This window comes from Prionailurus viverrinus, chromosome B1 (genome assembly GCF_022837055.1).
Source record: "Prionailurus viverrinus isolate Anna chromosome B1, UM_Priviv_1.0, whole genome shotgun sequence".
Taxonomy (NCBI): domain Eukaryota; kingdom Metazoa; phylum Chordata; class Mammalia; order Carnivora; family Felidae; genus Prionailurus; species Prionailurus viverrinus.
This window is the reverse complement of record NC_062564.1, coordinates 59,395,879-59,417,367: the sequence shown is the minus strand read 5'-3', so window position 1 is coordinate 59,417,367 and position 21,489 is coordinate 59,395,879. Positions and strand designations below refer to the sequence as shown.

Below are 21,489 nucleotides of genomic sequence, written 5' to 3'. Positions count from 1 at the left end.
GGAACTTTGCAAATGTGATGAAGAACCTTGAGATGGGCACGTTATCCTTGATTATCTAGGTGGGCTGAAAGTAATCATCGGGTCCTTAAAATCAGAGAACACTCCCAGCTGAGTTCAGAGGCAGATGTGACTACGAAGAACAGTACTGGCTATGAACGTTGATGCAGACAGATGCATCATTGCTGGCTATAAAGATGGAGGAAGCCCACAAGCCAAGGAGCGGTGTGCAGCCTCTAGACAGTAAGAAGGCAAGGGAACAGATTCGCTCCTAGAGCATCCAGAAAGCAAAACAGCCTTGACTGCACCTTGATTTCAGCCCAGTGAGACCTGCGTTAGACTTTTGACCTACAAAACTGTAAGATAATAAAGTCGTGTTGCTTTAAGTCACTAAATTTGTGGTAATTTGTTATAGCCAAAATAAACGAATTCACTATGTGAATCCATATCCAGCATTCTCATCCCTCGGCCAGCTGGATGTCCAAGACCACATGGGGCAGACCTCACGCCTCTCTTTGAGGAACTTCCCACACTCCTCAGGTTATACAAGGATAAGTTGAGTAGAATGGAGCACAGCTTGACAACAGAAGAGAAAGCTGCTGAAAGCCCTACACAAAGAAAACACCGCACGAACTTTGAGTAAGTTAAATTTCACTGTTTACTTTAGCCCATTCTTTGAACTACATTTGCTTCCAAGCGAAATAAAATTGACTTTGAATAAATTTTATAGTGTTCTGCTTGAAACAGCTGGTTGGGACTCTTCAAAAAGCATATTGTTATAATTACATATTTTTTTCCTAAGACATATTCCACCCACTAAGTCATAGCAGCAGCCTTGTTAATCATAGTAGATTACAGTGTGAATGCAAATCCCTTAGATTTCCATTCCGCAATAAGCTTCTTACAGGAAGGTGTGAATATATAAAATACCTTAAATTTAACGCAAAGGAAACCTGAATAAATCTTGGCCACATCCACTGCATGGAGGGAAAAGCAGAATGAAAAGGAAAACTTGTAGTTCTAGTGCTGAACAACCGATGCCAAGGCCATCTGCATAACAGCAAAGGCAAAAGAAGCAAATGCAGCAAAATGAGGCCCAAGCCTTAACTGATTCTTTCCTTTCCAATTTCCAACTTAATGTGTCTTGATTTGGGAAGGGATTATCCATGAAGAATTAAGTAGTGTGGGAAAGAAAAAGAGGAGTTAAACTGAAAACCTGGAGATGAGAAAAATGAGCCCAAACCAGAGAGGCTAAAGGCTCGTGTTCCAAGTCCCGCTTGTATAAATACTGATCCTCCACCTCATTGAATTGTTGACATGACATAATTAGCCAGTTACAATAATAACACTACAGCTTAACACACTGCCACAACCAGAGGAATTTTAACTAGTTTAGTGAATTGCCCGTCACCAGCTACATTTGTGCTGAGCTTCAAAGCAAAAACGGAAAAAGAAAAGGGATGAACGTTTAGTATGCAGACTAACACAGAGTAATAAACAAGAGGAGTCTAGTTCATCCAGGATTTGGGTTCCTGGTCCCCTCCCCAGCCCCGTTTGTTTTTGGTTTCATTTAACTGGTTCAGCCTTTAGCTGTTGCCTAGTTAAGTAAGATTCAGTAAAAGCACCACATATACACTGTGATATAGTAAAAAATATATATATATTAATTTACATATTAGTGTATACATGAAACAAACTCAAGATACTTTTATTCTTCAACTTTATAAACTTTAACATAACTCCCCCCCCAAAAACCCATGGCTTAAACCCAATACTTTCAGTTTCATTCTTCAACTTTTTAAACTCTAACCTAAACAAACAAAAAAAATACTTTAAAAATATTCTCAGATGTCTTGGGCACCTATTAGCATTCCCCTCACTAGCCACAGAAAAAGTTTCACCCGCCAGTGACCCTTTCTTTTCTCTTTAATCACACGTTCACTCTAGGAAATGAAGGGTGCTGTATTCCTTCTTAGTAAAGTAAATTAAATATGAAATGCAGCCCAACTCAGGATGTACTCAGGAAATGCAGGTACTCAGGAAAATCACATATAGTATTCCAAATATTCTTAGATATACTGTACAGAAATGCTCAATCCTTCGAATTGAATGCCAAGTATTTTTCCTTAAAATTATTTAAGACCACAGGCCTAGGAACTATTAAATCTGGAAGGTTCAGTTTAGAAATCATCTATTCCATTTCTCTTGTTTTACAGAAGAAACAGAATTGCAGTATCTTTTCTCCCCTGTTGCAATGAAACCACAAAACCTTGCTAGCTAGGCATTCCACAGTGGGTCAGTTCCTCCTGCCACTGCTGGAGGGTAAGGCCAAAAGGAGAGGACTGAGGCTCATGTTTCATTGAGGGAGCCATATTGAAAATAATGACCCATGTAATTTGTCATGTTCTTTCCTCCCTTATTTGGTTGGTGCCTAATCTTCATGTCATCTCTCCCAACCTATGTCCCACATCCAAAATACTTTTAGGAAACACTTTGGGAAACACTTGTAAAAGAAGTCTCCTAAAGATTAATAAGATCATTTAGATATCAAAGAAATGAAAATAATGGTGAAATCCGAGGCATTCTGAGGATATTTGAGTGTGTAAAAGTCCCACCAGGACTCTTCTATCTATATTATGTGGGCAAACTATTACTATGTTCATATAAATTTAACTCCTTATCTTGTCCAATTTTTGTTTTATTTTTTATTGTACTTATTGTGGTAGGAACTCTTAATAAGAAACCTAACCTCTTATATTTTAAAGGGTACATTACAGTATTGCTATCAGTAGGCACAATCTTATGCAGCAGATCTCTTACTCATCTTGCATAATTGAAACTTTCTACACCCAAAATCCAGCATCTCATCCACTCTGTCCTTTTGAAACTGCTATTCTTGTCCTTTGCATTCTTCTAAGATCATGGTGACAAGGAGTGGAATGCAGACCAGCACGAGGCCATGACACTTGAGGTTTCCAACCTCTTCAGCTCTTGGATTTGAAAATGAAGTTGTCTCCAAGCTGGTCATTCCTGCAGGTGGTCTCCGGCACTTGAATGAATTCTCCTCTCCCTTCAGGGTTTCACCAACCCTACTGCAAAAAGCCACTGCCTGACCATCATCTTCCTGACTAAATTTTCAAAGTAAAAATTAAGATGCATGGTCTGACAAAAATGGTCTGATATTTCTGTTCCCACCACTCTCTAAATCCCCTTACTCAGCTTCATTTTTCTTTATGGTGTTTATAGTCCAATTCATATCTATCCATGCACATATATATGATGTTCTATTAGGTATCTATTTTTTTGCTGTATACTCTTCTATTAAAGTGAAGAGAGGGACCATATTTGTTTTATTTATTGCTGTATCCTCAGGATCTAAGAATGTGCCTGGCATAATGTAAGTACTTATATAATTTTTGTTAAATGAATAAATAAGGCTCTGTTGCTTATGTGGGAGAATGCAATAGAATATCTGAAATAGAGATTAATCTGGAAAACTCAAATATGCGTTCTCATACTTACACTCTACAACCTTGATTCAATAGAGTCAACTTAATAATTATAAAGTTATTTGTATCTTACTCTAACTCAATAAATTAAAAAAACATATTATAACTTGTTAGAAATGTTGACTTTCATAACCAAATCATTAATGATTATATAAAACACAATCATTTCCAAAAGATGATGACCAAAAAAGATCATTTACTGAGCAACTGCTTGTACATGAGAACATAGTATAGAATGTATACATGTTTCAGCACATGTAGCATTAAGAATACCAAAATATTTTCTCTCTTCAAAGTATTCTTAATTTTCTAACATTATCTAGAAAATTCAACTCCTCAAAAATATTATATGAAGGCTTTGAGAATATGGAAACTAATAGAACATAAAAACTAATCTCTACAGTTTAAAATAAAAGAGACAATTTACTAACCTCTATCATAAAGTAATTTGGGGATTTTTAAATCCAATCTTGCTCTAATGTGACAAAGGGCTTATGGAAAATGTTTTATTCTGAACATGAATGATCAGTTCATCACCCTGTTAATGACCATCATTCCCTTCTCAGTTCTACTGCAAAAGGACTGTTTAAAAAAAAAAAAGACAATAGGCCCAGAATAGAGTCATTATGTCACTGAAACAAGACCTAACACCTAACCTAACTGCAGCTTCAACCTCTCCGAGGAACTTACCTTTTCACCAAGCAAACTGGAATTCCCTGATCAGCACCAGTGAGGTAATCCATCCAAGACTCCTCCTAGTCCCCACCTTAGGAGGGTGACTTTGCCTGAAACAATGCATTCTTGGCTAATAATTTCCTTTTCTGCCCCAATTTAAACTCAAAAATCTTTCCTTCTCCTTCTCCGTAGCTCAGCAGGGCTCCTTTCTATTTGCTAGGTGGGATGCGGCTTGATCCATGAATCACTGAATAAAACCAACTTGATCTTTAAATGTACTCAGCTGTATTTTTGTTTTGTAACAGATTTGGTGGCAATGGTGAGATCTGAAGTGAACTTCTGACAGCATTCAGGAACAAGGAAAAATGTGCAAAACATAGTCATGATACTGTGCAAACCCTTTTGGGTTCACAGTCTTTCCTCACCCCACTCTCTTTGCTTTGAGCTCCCAATCTAATTAGCTTCCCAAGTCAGGGCTTAGTCGGTCAGTCTGAGCTGGCAGACAGTTCCATCCAGAACCCCAGTCCTTGTCCTTGGTTCTGTTGGATAGAAGCTAGACCTGAGCAGTGGAAGGAACGCACCCATGCAGAGTCTCAAGTCTTTGAAGGGGAACAATAGAGACATGAGCTGGAGGCAAGGACAGTGATAAATAAGCAAACCCAGGAGCACAACATCCTGACCTTGTGGCTTCCAAGGTTGTGGGCCTGACAGATCAAGAGCCACGGGTGCAGAGCATACACTCTCTTCTTCCCCTTCTGCCCCAGAGTAACTCCTAAACACATTATAATGCATTTGCATTGCAGTTATACACCCCCGGATGTAGAGAGGCTGCCATGATGGCTCCAGTACAAAACTCCCCCTCCCAGTCTGTGGGAAGAGTCCCCCAAATGACTGGAAACACACCCCATTAAAGAGCACCCCACTGTAGGTCACAGCTCCTCTCAGCCCAGAGAGAAGGAACAAATATCCTATCCCTAAACAACCTAGGGACTGGTTTCACCTCCCAGAACCTGTCCACTCTCCCACCTGGAGAGTGTACTTTTGTTTTAATATACTGCTTTGTGCTTGCTACTTTCCTTCTGGCTGTCTTTATTCTAGCACATATCTCCACATAAATCTTTTTTTTTTTAATGTTTATTTTTGAGAAACAGAGTGTGAGCGGGGGAGGGGCAGAGAGAGAGAGGTAGACACAGAATCTGAAGCAGGGTCAGGCTCTGAGCTCTCAGCACAGAGCCTGATGCAGGGCTGGAACCCACAAACTGTGAGAGAAAGATCTGAGCCAAATTCAGATGCTTAACCAACTGAGCCACCTAGGCACCACCCCGCTCCCCCTCCCCATACATCTTCTTGTGGGGAATCCAAGGACCAAGACTTCATTCACACAATGCTCTACCACCTGTAATACTTCAGTCAGCAATTGTCCAGTTGTTTGGAATCACTTTGTCCAGTTCCACAGTCCCCACTTACTGGAGTTTGCCGATTTAATCCACCCTGGGAATTGCTAGTGGTGTGCACGGCCTTGTCTTGGCCAGTATGCAATAATATCTCTTGGTTATCGGTGGTGTGTTAAGATGCACATGTTTTGTGTAGACAAAGGCTAATGGCTAATGGGAATCTTGGAAGTCAAAAAGCCATAAAGTTAGACGGCACAGGCAAGCACTTTTTAAAGGCTGATAGAACCCTTGCCACCAATTTCAAAAACTCCCACGTTAGGGTAAGTTGGTCATGGGACAAGTTAAATTGATACTAGGTTACCTGCTAAGGTCAAGAAAATTTCCGTTCAACAAGATATACCGTAAAGCATCACAACATCCCAAAACCCAGGGCATATCCCTTGTAGCTATTAATTTGGCTCAGAGAGACCTAAAGGCCTAGCTAAAATAATGATAGTAGTAGTAATAGTTATCATAGTAATGGTAATAAAGATGAGATCCTCAAATTCCAGTTAAAAATACCACCTTCTTGGGGCACCTGGGTGGCTCAGTTGGTTAAGCATCCGACTTCAGCTCAGGTCATGATCTCACGTTTTGTGAGTTCGAGCCCCAGGTTGGGCTCTGTGCTGACAGCTCGGAGCCTGGAGCCTGCTTCTGATTCTGTGTCTTCCTCTCTCTCTGCCCCTCCCCCGCTCATGCTCTGTCTCTCTCAAATATAAATAAAACGTTAAAAAATTTTTAAAAAATACCACCTTCTAGGGGTGCCTGGGTGGCTCAGTCAGTTGGGCAACCAACTTAAACTCAGGTCATGATCTTAAGGTTCATGAGTTCAAGCCCCACATTGGGCTATTGAGCTCTGTGCTGACAGCTCAGAGCCTGGAGCCTGCTTCAAATTCTGTGTCTCCCTCTCTCTCTCTGCCCCTCCCCTGCTCATGAGGTTTCCCTCTCTATCTCTCTAAAAAATATACATTAAAAAAAAATTTTTTTTAAGGGCCACCTTCTGACACACCTGTTTATTTTATGTCTAACAACTGCAGTCCCAGAAGCTATAAATAGCTACAAAAATGACAAAATCCTACTAAAGCCAACCTAGAATTACAATGGCCATTATGGGAGACATTCCAATTAGACAAGATCAACTTAAGATGGGTACTTGAAATTAAGGGTTCTCTTTTCAAATAAATAGAATGGCATACCTATTTCCATTGGTATGTAGAAGCTTTCAAAAGGCTTTAAGATTCCAAAATAGCTTTACTAAAATATTCACCGCAGAAAGCTAATGAAAATCTAAAGACACAAGATCATAAACAAAAGCTTGACAAACCATTAGCTTTATAGCTACAACAGTTCGGGGGTGCCTGAGTAGCTCAGTCAGTGAAGCATCACCTCTTGATTTTGGCTCAGAACATGATCTCACGGTTCGCGAGATGGAGCCCTGCATCAGGCCTGTTTGGGGTTCTCTCTCTCTCTCTTTCTCTCTCTCTCTCTCTCTCTCTCTCTCTCTCTCTCTCACACACACACACACACACACACACACACACACACACACACACACACATATATATCTTGGTTCAGATGAGAGACAGAGAGAGAGAGAGAAAGAGAGAGAGAGGAGGGAGGAAGGAAGGAAGGAAGGAAGGAAGGAAGGAAGGAAGCAAGCAAGCAAGCAAGCAAGCAAGCAGTCTTATAGGTATGTAAGGCCAGGGATTGATGTCTTACAGGTACAATGGCCCAAGGATCAATGTCTCAGTTGTAATCAGCTAGGAAGGAGATTGTCCTGAAGGGCCTATGCAAATTTTTCAACATCAACGCCAAAGTCTTCGTATCTACCCTCAAAGGAGCCCATATAGCATCCCCCTCCTCTTCGCTCAGAGTTGATGAGACTCTGAGGGATTTTCTGGGAAACTATGTTATTCCCTTAACCAGCAAAGAGAAACTAAAAATTAATGAAAACCCTTGCCAAATTCTGGACACCGGAGCCACACCCCCTTTAAACCCCACTCAGAGCCTGCAAACAGAATCCTAGGAAAACTAGCAGAAGCTGGCTAAGGGTAAGAATTCTTACCAGCCTCAGATTTTCTGGATCTCTGCTGTACTACTCAGGAGAAAGAGGAAAATAAAATATCTCTTGCACCCTCTCTGGGAATGTGTCTTGAGTCCAAGCGGTTATTCAATACTGCCAAAAATATTTACTGTTTGCCCCAGCTAAAAAACTACAAAGTAGTTCTGTGGTGAGGAATTGGACAATTGCAGAACCTGATAGAAAAATACTTTAAAGCCTTCTCTCCTAAGTTAAAATAAAACTATGTACCCAGAGCAAAAGAAAATCTCCCCAAAGCCCTTGTGAAATGATTTATGGGTGGATCAACCTATTAGGTCAATTAGGTTGCAACCCCATTCCTTGAGGAATAAAGAACAACTGTCTTTATCCCACAAATCTTTGCACAGCTACAAATGCAACTCCAGAGGCAATTCAAATTTCACTGATTCCTTTTTACTAATCCCTAAATCTTCCTTATTTATCTTAAAATTCTTGTAACCTGCATTCTTCCCTGTGCCTTTGAGATGTAAATATTAAAGTACAAACCTGTTGGGGCGCCTGGGTGGCGCAGTCGGTTAAGCGTCCGACTTCAGCCAGGTCACGATCTCGCGCTCCGTGAGTTCGAGCCCCGCGTCAGGCTCTGGGCTGATGGCTCAGAGCCTGGAGCCTGTTTCCGATTCTGTGTCTCCCTCTCTCTCTGCCCCTCCCCCGTTCATGCTCTGTCTCTCTCTGTCCCAAAAATAAATAAATGTTGAAAAAAAAAAATTAAAAAAAAAAATTAAAAAAAAAAAAAAAAAAGTACAAACCTGCGGTGGGGGGGGGGGGGGAGTCATTTGGAACTCGGGCTAGTGGGAAATCTGAAGTGTTCCAAAACTATAAGGTTTCTGATTGTATCTGTCTGTATGTTTATGTGTGTTTACATATGTGTTACAGATGGGTGACATTTTCTACCTCTGGATGCTACTGCCAAAATTAATTTGTAAAAGACCTCTATGTAAGTGTCTTAAAGAAAAACAAATGCTTGTATAAATTAAGTATTCATAAAAATTCTCAACACTACAATAGAAACGAACCTAACTACTTTTTAGTTTCATTAATCCAGGTTAATATCTGATACATAAAAGCTAGTTTGAGTTTGGTTTAATTAAAATAGGCATGTCTTCCAAGTTACTAGCATTAAATATAATACAGACATACAACTTCTATTCTACCTGGGGTTACTAATCAAGTAAATTCACTTTATCTCTTAAGAATTTGTCAGCAAGACAAACAGCTTGGCATGTGGCTGATTGTGTCTGTCTCATCAAGTTTTTGTGGATAGTCTAAATGTAATTGTTAAGAAACAGTAAATTAAATAGATGTTAAGTGGAACAAAAATGGTTTTAAGCAAACTTTTTTTTTAATGTTTATTTATTTTTGAGACAGAGAGAGACAGAGCATGAATGGGGGAGGGTCAGAGAGAGGGAGACACAATCTGAAGCAGGCTCCAGTCTCCGAGCTGTCAGCACAGAGCCCGACGTGGGGCTCAAACTCACGGACTGTGAGATCATGACCTGAGCCGAAGTCGGACACTTAACCGACTGAGCCACCCAAGCGCCCCTTAAGCAAACTTTTTAAATACTTTCCCCTAATTTTTTTTTTGTAACCAAAAAACCTTAAAGTTTTGCTAAATTAAGTTAAATGATGAGTTAAGTTAAACTCATTAAATATCAAGATCATTTCCAAATAAGAGAAAATACTGAACATCAATTACTGAACACAGGCTTATCTACCTTTTGTTTCCTTTTACAGAGGAACTAAAAATATTTGGGTCTATTAGTAAACATGTTTTGTGCCATGCTGAAAAATTTACTGTTAGAAAACATGCATTTTTAGAAATTATAAAAAGTATTTATAAATTTGTCAAGCCACAGAAAGCTAATTTAGAACAGAGTCCATAATTGTGTACTTCTTTATTTTCACTAACAAGGTTCTTAAGGGTTAAAAATTCTAATATATGTAATTAAAGCCACTAGAAATAAGGAAAATATCTCCAAATGCAAGAAAAGTAAGATGTGTGTTTTCACTAAAAGAAGGTATGAGGAACAAAAATGCATTTTTATTGAAGGGAAATAAAGCAATTTTATTCTAAAGAGAAGCTAATTATTTCAAAATGGTAAAGAGGAAAAACATAAGGCAAAATGTTAAATGTAAAAAAGAAAGTTGTAGGTTTATGGAAAAGAAATCTGTGGAAAGAATTTTAATGTGTGGTCAAGCTGGCTAAGATTAGAATAAAATTAATTAAGTTAAATGAATTTTAATATCAAAAGTAAGCCACTGAAAAATTAGAATTTGTTTTTTTCTACTCTTGACAAGAGATTATAAAAGGTTTTTCTTTACCTTTTAAGTTATCTGCCTGGAAAATAAAGACTTTGGAGAACCTTGGTGGCTCATTCGGTTAAGCATCCAACTCTTGATTTTGCCTCAGGTCACGATCTCATCGTTTGAGACACACATTGGGCTCTGTGCTGATTGCACTGAGCCTCCCTGGGATTCTCTCTCCCTCTCTCTGCCCTTCCCCCACTAATGCATGTGCTCATGCTCTCTCGCTCGCTCTCTCTCTCTCTCTCTCTCTCAAAAATAAATATACTTAAAATAAGAGAAAAGAAAAAAATTTGTGTCTTGTGAGAATAATTTTATCAGGTCTTTGATTACTTAGGAAGGCTGAGTCTTCTGGGGTGCCTGGGTGGCTCAGTCAGTTGAGCGTCACCTTCGGCCCAGGTCATGATCCCACCCTTCGTGGGTTCAAGCCCCGCATCAGTCTCTGTGCTGACAGTACAGAGCCTGGAGCCTGCTTCAGACTCTGTGTCTCCCTCTCTCTTTGCCCCTCTCCCACTCTCTCTGTCTCCCAAAAATAAATAAGCATTAAAAAAAAAAAAAAAAAGGAAGACTGAGTCTTCTCTATTAAAAGAGCTAAGGTTTTTTGAAACTAACTTTCTGTATTTGCCTTCAAAGTTTTTAATTGTCACTGCAGTTAAATGGATAACTAAGTATTGTTTTACAGTGACCTATGATCCTATTTGATCAAGTGTTTTAAAACTTTTTGATATTTTTGACAAACTTCCCCCCAAATCAAATTCATCTTTTTGACCTCAAATTAACTTTAGGATTTTGCAGAAGATGTGTAATGTCTCAAAAGATTTGTTCTCTTTCCTTGTAACAAAACTGATGTTACAGGTATTAGGCTTATTGGGTCTGTTAATTATATGGGAAGCATTGTCAAATAAGCGATACCAAACCTTCTTAGGTTATATTTGTGTGGATATGTTATTAATATGTGTTTCAGAAATTGTATGAAACTGATATCACTTGTAATCCTAGTTCTTATCTTGAAATGTTACCAGTGTTATCACTGAAACAACCAAACTTCTTTATCAACTGCACTGGAATGAACTTTCATCAGATCTTTAGTCATACCCATTCTCAAGGTTTTTCTCATTAACTGACAGTTACTGTTTCACTCTAATGCTTTTGCAGAAGTGCTTCATCTTCAAGGACATTCATGGAAAGCCTAGAACATAGCTTCTGATAACTTTAAGATCATAAAACTGAATTGGATAAGCATTTCCAAAACTAATGAAAAAACTTGATTTAAGCCAAACAAGTATTAATTCCATGAGACTAAATAAACTGAGGAGGAGGAACATCATTTTAAGACTTATTGTTTGAAACACTGCTGACTCTTTAATATTTTGTTTTTCCAGATTTTAGGAAACTTTTTTTTCTTCTCTCTTAAGCTATCAACAATTTGGTAAAAGATGCCTTTGTGAACAAAGATGAAATACTTACTTTTTCTCCCTGAGCCCTCCAGAATTCAGAAATTCAGAAATAACACTACTGTTATTTGCATAAGTTCAATAAGAATTGTTCTTCTTATAATAACTCAGTTGGAAATATTGCTTAGATCACCAAGGCTTTAACTAGAATGTCTTATTTGAGAGAAGTATGTGTAGACTCAGATATGACTAGACAGTTTTAAAGAACCAAGACTGACTACAGAATAAAGCCCCTTGAAAAACTTGGCCTGGTACTTGTTTACAAGGTTCTTGCCTACAAAGCAATCATAAAAGGAGCTTATATGGTCAATTACTATTCTTGCTGCACTTGTGTAAATAACCACGTCAAGTCTAATGCAAACAAATTAGTTTTACTGTGATTATCCTTGGGTGAAAAATGGGATAACTGTAAAGGAAAATTATGTTTGTGTCTTTGTCTATATTAGATTCTAATCCTGTTGTCTTTGAGGTTTTGTTATATACCTGTAAACTGGACTGGATCCTGAATCCTTCTAGTTTCCTCAAATACCTGGCTATAACTTACCAAACTAATGCTTTCAATTCTCTCTCCCCCTCAGATTTGGAATCACTAAGAACTAAGGCTGCCCTTTAATCACCTTTGGACTATACCAGATCCTCCTCATTACCCAGATGGAAGCCAAACTTCAGGCACTTAAACCTTGGGTACATACTTCACAGAGGAAGAAGGCTCCATCTGACATCTGGTCAGGTACAAGGGCTGGAGACCTCCAAAACAAACTGACTACGAAGAGAAGCAGCTGACGGTGAGGTAGACTGCTTCCTCCCAAAACGTCAGATCAAAACTTCATACTTTAAACATAAAACCCCTTCTTTTCTGTCTTTCCTTTACTCTGACACTGGCCTAGAAAGATAACACCACCATGAGTATTTCCTAGGCCACTGCCGGGGGCAGGGCAGGGGGACGACTTTGCCTTTCAGACTGCTGGATTTATCACCAAGAACTCCAATATTCCATTAAAAGTACCACCTTAATGGGAGTGGTCTGTGCCTTCACAGGATTTATCCTGGTCTCCAGTGATTATTATTCTCCTTGGGCCTATGAATGACTCAGACAGCTGGCATACAACTGAGCAATGCCTCTTAGGTTATCAAACTGTGCTAATTCAAACTGTGTATAATTCAACTAATTATACACAGCTAATACAAACTGTGTATAATTCAGGATTCACTTCCTTTGGTAAAGCCCTATAGCCCTGGTTAGGAGTAAATGTAAATGAGGCTATGATTGGAAACCTCTCCTTAACTCTTGAAAATACTGCAGAATCCACTGCTAAGACAATAGCTGCCTGATAAAAACCACTAGACTCTCAGACCAAAGTTGTTCTTGATAATAGAATAGCTCTTGCCTATTTTTTAGCTGAGCAAAGAGGCGTCTGTGTTGTGCTCCACCTGGATTAACACTTCTGGAGAAACTGAAACTCAGTCACATAAGATCACTGAGCAAGCAAGCGCTTGGCTTAAAAGGGTGACTCCTTCAATGAGGTCTTCCTGTGACTTATTTGATTTTGACTGATTTGGGTCTTGGGGACCATGGAATTATCCTGCTTCTAATAATCATAGTAAGCTCCCTGTGCATTGTATTCTCTCAAAACCTTGCAATGCGTGTTCACAGCTGCTAACTGTCAAGCAAATGATCTCCCTAAGACTGGAATTTCAGAAAAAGAATGAATAACCAACTTAAACATTGTGAACCCAAAATCATGGCCTATCACAGAGATTAAGCAAAAAATGTCATGGCCTGTGAATACCACACAAAGGATCAACAAATGTTACGAAAACTACAGAGCGGTAGCTGAGAGTGGTGCTAATGCCTTAAATTTTGATCACATCTCAGTAAAGCTGAGTCTGATCAAAAGGGGGCATTTTTTTTAAAAAGAGACAAGAGGCCCAAAATGGAGTCATGTGTACTAAGCACCACATCAGCAAACCAAGATTTAATACCTAACCTAATTGCAGCTTCAACCTCTCCCAGAAATGTAACCTTTAACCAGTCAATCTGGAATTTTGTGCACAGTACCAGTGAAGTAATCTGCCCCAAAGACCTCTTCAATCCCCCTTAGGAGGATGCGTGACCCTGCCCAAAATACTGCACTCTTTGCTAATAATTTTCTTTTTCCACCCTCTTTCTGCCTTTACAAACTTTTCCTTTTCTATAGCCTGGTGGAACTTCTACTTACTACAGGGGATGCTGCTCAACTCATGAATCCTTAAATAAAGCCAATTTGAACTTTAAATTTACTCAGCTGAATTTCTGTTTTTTAATAGGACTCCAAGGAGGCAAAGTGGTCAAGTGTAAAGAATAACAAATCACCGTCCAGATATTAGGATGCTTACTCCGTTTCCTTAAAGAAAGTACACTATAAAGCAGTATGTAAATAACTGCCTTTTTCTATCATAAAAGAAAGCTGGCTTTTAATGGATTTTTTTCAAGACTTTTTAATAATTGCTGAAGTTTTTTTAAAAATGCCAACAAGAAACAAATGAGTTAGGACATGACTGCCTGTTGGAAGCCTTTGCTAAGATAATAGGAATGTAGGAAAGAGACTTGTTACTTCTATAAAATCATGAAGTTTATGAAACTACAAAGGTAGTGCTGACAGACTGTCTCCATTAGCAAGACTAACAAGATGGTTTGCTTGTTTTTAAAAGCAATAATAGTTTATGTCACTTTCTGCCTAAATCTGTTACCTGGGATATAGTAGTAAAGAGGCTGGAGAGCATTAACAATCCTTGGTGGCAACAGAAATTCACTCACAAAAGGTACTAGACCTCAAGGGCACCCCATCAGCAGGCTGTGAACCTATATCCTCTACCTCTGAAATCCATTTGATACAGCAGGATCTCCTGCAGGATGTCTCTATTTTCAAGGCAAATTATCTCCTGAATGCTTTCCAAGCAACACACTTTGTTCAACTCTAAATTTTAAGGTGTTTCTAGCTCTATCAGCAATAACAGGGCACATCACACATGCCCATATCAAAAAATAGATTTGACCTTCCACGCTTGATGATTCTATAAAACAAATGGCGAGGCCATGGAGCAGTGTGTAACCAGCATGGGTGGTGAAGTCCGTCAGACCTGGGCTTGAATCCAGGCTGCTTCACTTCATCACAACTTACTTCACTTTCCTGAGCCTCACGAAGACAGCTATTCTTTCCCTTTTGAGCCATTCAAGTCAAACAATGTAATAATATTCCAAAGAGAGCCTTGTGACCTTTACATGCAATCCACAGCAACCACTAATTAACTATGAGCCACTGAAAAGAAGATGCCTATCTCTGGATGATGAAGGCTGGTGGAGAAAAGATTTCTAACTTCCCAATCATCTGAGGTAAGAGAGTGTTGTTATTTTTTTGCAAACTGGCTATGTGTAGAATATGCCAAGACAAAGTCTGTGCCCTAGGGTGTACAATCTAAATTATGCTTGAATAGCATCACCTAAAACTAAACTGGGACTCAGCAGTGGAAAACGGACAACAGTGGACAAGATTATACATGTGAAGGCTTATCTACAAGACAAAGAGCTTACTTTCCTGACTCAAATTCTTTATGCCTCATTTTAGATTTCAAATAATTATATTACAAGACCACCAGGAAAAAAGCGTTCTTATTGCAAATGTCTTACAAGTAAGTTTGTGTTATCTGCTTCCTAGGATGAAGTTTTAGGCGAAAGGAACAAGTCTTTCTTTTAAGTTAGTGGCTCTCTCTTTTTCTAAAAAAATGTATTCATTTTGAGAGAGACAGAAAGAGAGAGCATGCACGTGCAAGCAGGGGAGGGGCAGAGAGAGAGAGAGAGGGAGAGAGAGAATCCCAAGCAGGCTCCACACTATCAGCACAAAGCCCACCCGACGCAGGGCTCAGCCCCACTAACAATAAGATCATGACCTGAGCCGAGATCAACAGTCGGACACAACCAACTGAGCCACTCAGGCGCCTTCAAGGGATAAGTCTTAACAGAAGACTTATTTTCTCTTTTCAGAAAATGATTCTCTTTGGTATTTCTTATTAGGGCTACTAGCAACTACTTCTCTAGTTTATGGTTAAAAGCTTTAAATGAGTTTGTTTCATATTGTTCTACTTTTTTTTTTTACAACAAATCTCTCTCCCAGTCTGCAAGCAACTTGTTTAAGTTTTTCCCCTTTCTCACAAGAGCAGTGTTGAGGTATAACAAAGTAGTCAAAGGTCTTATTAAAAACACTAATCATCTATAAATTAAAAAAAACTTTAAGCAAGTTAATACCAGATATAAACAAATGAGGTAAATATGTTTTGAAACAAATGAGGGGTATCTGTACAGACATACCTTGGAGACATTGCAGCTTAGGTTCCAGCCCACCCCATAAAGCAAGTATTGCAATAAAACCAGTCAAACGAACCTTTTGGTTTTAGTGCATATAAAAGTTTTATTTACACTATACTGTAGCCTATTAATCATGCAATAGCATGTCTAAAACATAATGCACATACCTTAATTAAAAGCTACTTTATTGCTAAAAACTGCTAACCATCACCTAAGTTTTCAGTGAGTCTTAATCCCTTTGCTGAGAAGAGGGTCCTGCCTCGATGTTGATGGCTGCTGACTGATCAGGGTGGCGGTTGCTGACAGCTGGGGTGGCTGTGGCAGTTTGTTAAAATAAAACAATGAAGTCTGCTACAACAATTGACTCCTTCCATGAATGATTTCTTTGCAGCATGCAGTGCTATTTGATAGCGTTTTACTCACAGAACTCTCCAAATTGGAGTCGATCCTCTCAAACCCTGCCACTGCTTTACCAACTAAGTTTATGTCACAATCTAAATCCTTTGTTGTCATTTCAACAGTCTTCACAGCATCTTCACCAGGAGTAGTTTCCATCCCAAGGAACCACTTTCTTTGCTCATCCATGAGAAGCAACTCCCCAACCTTTAAGTTTTATCATGAGCTTGAAGCAATTCAAATATAATAATGAAAAAGTTTGGAATATTGTTGAGAATTACCAAAAATGTGATACAGATGTGAAGTGAGCAAATGCTGTTGGAAAAATGCTGCCAACAGCCTTGCTCAACACAGGGCTCCCACAAACCTTCAATTTATAAAAAGCGCACTATCTGTGAAGTGCAACAAAATGAAGTGCAAAATGAGGTATGCCTGTATTGGGTTAAACAGTCCAAAATTCATGTCCACCTGCAACCTCAGAATGTGACCTTATTTGGAAATAGGGTTTCTACTGATGTAAATTGTTAAAACGAGGTCATCCTGGATTCTTGTGGGCTCTAAGTTCAATGGCAGTTGCATTTCTATGAAGGCCATGTGAAGATATAGCAAGACATACACATAGGGAGGCTATGTGACATCAGAAGCTGACTTGGGAGTGATGGAGATACAAGTCAAAGAATACCAAAGATTGCTGGCAATCACCAGAATCTAGGAAGACAGAAGAGATCCTTCCCAAGAGCCATACTCACGGACCTGCCAACACACTGATTTCAGACTTCTTACCTCCACAACTGTGAGAAAATAAAGTTGTTGTTTTTCTTTTAATATTTTAATGTTTTTTATTTATTTTTGAGAGAGAGACAGAGTGTGAGTAGGGGAGGGGCAGAGAGAGGGAGACACAGAATTTGAAGAAGGCTCCAGGTTCTGAGCTGTCAGCATGTAGCTGGATTGGGGTCTTGAACTCACGAACCACAAGATCATGACCTGAGCCAAAGTCGGACACTTAACCGACTGAGCCACCCAGGCGCCCCTAAAGTTCTGTTGTTTTAAGCTACCCAGTTTGTGGGAACTTGTTGCAGTAGCCCTAGGAAATTAATATAACATCTTTGGCTGAAAAGTATGCTTAGATAGAGAAAAGTAGCTTTCCCACAACCATTCACTCTCTCTTTTTTTTTTAACATTTATTTATTTTTTGAGAGACAGAGAGACAGAGCATGAGCAGGGGAGGGGCAGAGAGAGAGAGGGAGTCACAGAATCCGAAAAGGCTCCAAGCTGTGAGCTGTCAGCACAGAGCCTGACGTGGGGATGGAACTCACCAGCTGTGAGATCATGACCTGAGCTGAAGTCAGACGCTTAACCGACTGAGCCATCCAGGCGCCCCTTCACTACCATTCATTCTTAAAGTGAAATACTAATGCATCAAAGATAGATAACATTGAGGCAAATTCCTACTCAGTATTTACAACACAATCTTTACACTTCCTACGTCACCCTCACTGTAGACACCGGTGTTCGTACATTCAAGCAGCTCTTTGCCCTTCGATTGCTGCAAGGTAAGAGCAAAACCCAACCACAAACATGAAAGGCGGTGTAAAAGTCTGTTATTCTAACAGTATGACCACTGAGGAACGATACATTGCTCTTCTCTAATCATTTCTGAAAACCTTTCCCATATTTACAGTACAAAAGATAATGAAAATGTAGTTGGCAATCATTATAACTCACTGAAAATCTGACAGAAAAAAAGCCCACATCTAAAAGCATCAACATACTCAAAATCTTTAAAGCTTTTCTGGCTTATTTAATAATTTCAACCTGCCTGCCACAGTTCAATAAATTTTAAATGAAAAGCTTTGTGCAGAAGTGGACAAAATTGGCAAAATAATTTCTTCCATACTCCCTATCTCCATTTTTTGTATGTGCTTCAAGCTTTCAGCAAGGAGTGTTAAACACATGCTCTTTTCTTCTCCAATATTCTGGTGGCTGCATCACTAAGGAAATAGTTCATCAATGTACTAGTTGTAACTGACTTTTTCAATGAAATTCTGTAATCACCTTGACATTTTCAAGAAGTTAGCTACAGTGGAAAAGAATACACACAGGCACACATGTATGTATATACACACACTAAAAATGAAAATTTCTGGGGATACAAATAATGGTCTCATTCTAGTAAAGATAGCTTTGGCTTACACAGTTACTGTGAAGAGAGTTTTGCCAGTTTAAGTAGACACTTTTCTAAATGTCTAAGATGAACACATTGTGGTTTTCACCTTTCTATTTTCATTGATGGTACATTCAAGTGCCCCCAGAACAAAGCAAACATGTATCACAACAGAGAACAAAGTACCTTTCCCAAACCTTTTACATCAATTCAGAAATGACCCTCTGCAATTAGTCAAATAAATCATCAAGCAGTAAAGTCATCAGCATCTGCTGATATTTTGCTGCTATTTTGGTCCTATTAAAACACTCTGTTATAAAGATCTGGTAATCCATTTCGACGGGTGCCATGTGGGGCCAAGCAGAGCAAAAGTCATGGTGAATTAGCATGAATTTTCTTAACTCCTCAGCACTGCTCTGGACATGAAAATCCAAACAAGGTCAGCATTAGGGCAGGGAAAAAACAGGGAAAAGAACTTCCAGAGACTCTTCTACAGATTTTCACAAATTTTCTGTTTCAAGAAACAGGCCATTAGTGCAGCACCCTAAGTTAAAAATAAAATCAGTGTTTCCCTACACCGTTAAAGACAGTAGGGTGTACGGGAAAAGAACAAGCTTTGGGACCTGCTCCACCACGGTTGGTAGCTACTTACTCATAGGGAAGCTGCTTCCCTGAAGTTCACTTGCTTGGTTCGAGTCCTGTGGGGCTAAGAGGTGGGGTGGGTGGTTGGGAAGCGTGCAAAGCACCTAAGACTACAGAGGTCCGCTACACTCAGTGTATGGCAGGCCCCTCTCCCTCTTCTCCCCTTCCCCCAACTAAGTTTAGGTTTGTTTTAAGTTTCAGCAGAACGCTGCAGAGTGCAAGGACTCCACCCCCGGAGAGTTATTTGGGGCATATTTTTTCTTTTAAACATAAATAAATGCCTGTAGCTATTCCAGGGCCGTTATGTTCTACTTCAGTATATACAGATATTAAGTCTGCAAGTTAAAACTGTCATTCCGAAATTGTTCCCTCTGGGACAAATAAGGAGACTTTGCCCTGTTACTAAGGATGCTTGGCTCACCACATGGCTGAGTAATTATTACAGCGTAAGCCCTGCCACGCAACGTATCACTCCATCAATACAATAAGGAAGGAGGTCTCACCACATAGCCCTGCCAGTCACCTGAAGAATAGGTCCCTTGGCCTTGGAACTGGAACAGAGTATGAGATCTCTATTTAGAAGTTAACAGACACTCTTTCAGCGATGGAAAAGGACAGAGTCTATGAGCCTTGGGAATAAATTAGCTGTTGTTAGATTCAAAATCTGAACAAAAGAGACTGTAAGATTTATATTCCTTTGTTGTTATTGGTATTTTTTCTGCCTTTTCTTCCTTGGATATTTGGTTACAATCTTTCATGCAGCTGTGCTAACAGTGAGAGGGGATTTTGTTCATATTTGGGCCTAAGGGGTGGGGTCTGTGTTCATATTTGGGCCAGAGTTGTAAAAAGGGACTAGCATGCTCCTGGTGGCTAGCATGAGAGCTGCTAAAAAACTGTACCAAGAGAACCTCCAAAATATGTGTTCAAACAGAGACAAAGACAGACACACACACCTAGATAATAAAAAGTTAAAATAGTTCTTCATCTAAAACTTCTTCTGTATGGTTTGAAAATTATATGAGTATGCATTTTAACATTTTTGTTATGAAATATTCACAGTAACATGCACAAAACAAGATGCTCCGTTCAAAGATTTATCACAAAGGAAAAACACGTAACCATTACGAGGGTCAAGAAATAGAACCTGCCAGAACCTAGAGGCCTCCCTCCTGATTCTACTAATAACTAGCCCCTCCCTTTCCCAAAAGGCAACCATCATCCTTTTTACCTTAGCACGCATCCTCAGACACTATGGTTCCATTCTGTCTTTTTAAGATGTAGTTTAAGTGAATCATGCAGTCTTGCTTTATGTCCAGCTTCTTTCGCTCCATGTTATGTTTGTGAAATTTATCCAGGTAGCTACATGTAGTTGTCAGTTCATTCCTTTTCACTGATGTATAGTCTACAGTACAAATATACAATTTGTCCATCTAATCTTGGTGCACAGTGGAGTTCTTTTCAGGTTTTAGTTATTCTGAATAGTTCTGTTATGAACATTCTTTAATGTGCTCTCACCTAACTTCCAAGATTCAAATTATAAGTGTGTCAAAACTTCTTACCACATCCTTTATGTCTCTTAGCCTCTCTTCTGTATTTTTCATCCTTTTGCTCTGTTTTATTTTGCATATTTTCTTTCACCTATTTTGTTAATTCCGTCCTTGGTTATATCTAATCTGTTGTTAAATCTATCCTCTGAGTTGTTCATTTTGGTCATCGTAACTTACAGTTCTAGAATTTCCATTTGGTTCTTATTTATACTTAGCAGTTTTCTTGAATTCTTATCTTTCCTTGGAAACAGTAAACAATAATTTTAACATCTGATTCTAGTAACACCAATATATAAAACTTCTATGCATTTTTCTATTGCTCCTGTTTTTCTAGCTTTTGCTAATGTTTGTCTTTCTTCCTGATGAGGTTATTTTTATTGTCACTCTTTTTGCAAAATTTTAGTAAAAATAATTTGAGGACTAGGATGTTATATTCTTATTCAGGGGATTTAAGCCTGTTTCTGCCAGTTATCTGTGGGACTAGTACTCTGGAATCACCTTAATCTAATTTCAGGAAATGAGATGATTAGAAGCTGGGCCTCTTTTCTCCCTGATCTGGAGTCATAACTCATCGCTACCTTATATCCTCCCCAATGCCTCCAAGCAGAATTTTTTCTTAATTTAAAGACTTCTTTTTTTAGAGCAATTTTAAGTTCACAACATAATTGAGAGGAAGGTACAACAATTTTCCATATGTCCCCCCCCAATTCCACACATGCAAAACCTCCCCCATTATGAACATCCTCCACCAGAGGGGTACATTTACAACAACTGAAAACCTACATTTACATATCATAATCACCCAGAGTCCATAGTTTACATTACAATGCACCCTTGGTGTTGCTCATTCCATAGGTTTGGACAAATATACAAGGACATGTATCAGCCATTACAGTGTCATACAGAGTATTTTCACAGCCTTAAATAT

At 39.0% G+C, this 21,489-nt stretch overlaps 1 protein-coding gene across 7 annotated transcripts in view; it reads right to left on the bottom strand.

The window, feature by feature from the left end:
* SH3RF1 (SH3 domain containing ring finger 1) overlaps positions 1-21,489 on the bottom strand; it is a 187,557-nt gene that overhangs the window by 87,276 nt on the left and 78,792 nt on the right. Inside the window, exon 1 of one of the 7 annotated variants that reach the window (XM_047856360.1) lies at positions 20,243-20,567. The exons of the other annotated variants lie outside the window; for them this stretch is intronic. Within the exon in view, the coding sequence (XP_047712316.1) occupies positions 20,243-20,254 (12 nt within the window). The 5' untranslated portion in view covers positions 20,255-20,567. Of the gene's footprint in view, positions 1-20,242; positions 20,568-21,489 lie in introns of those variants that run through there. 7 annotated transcript variants of the gene reach the window in all.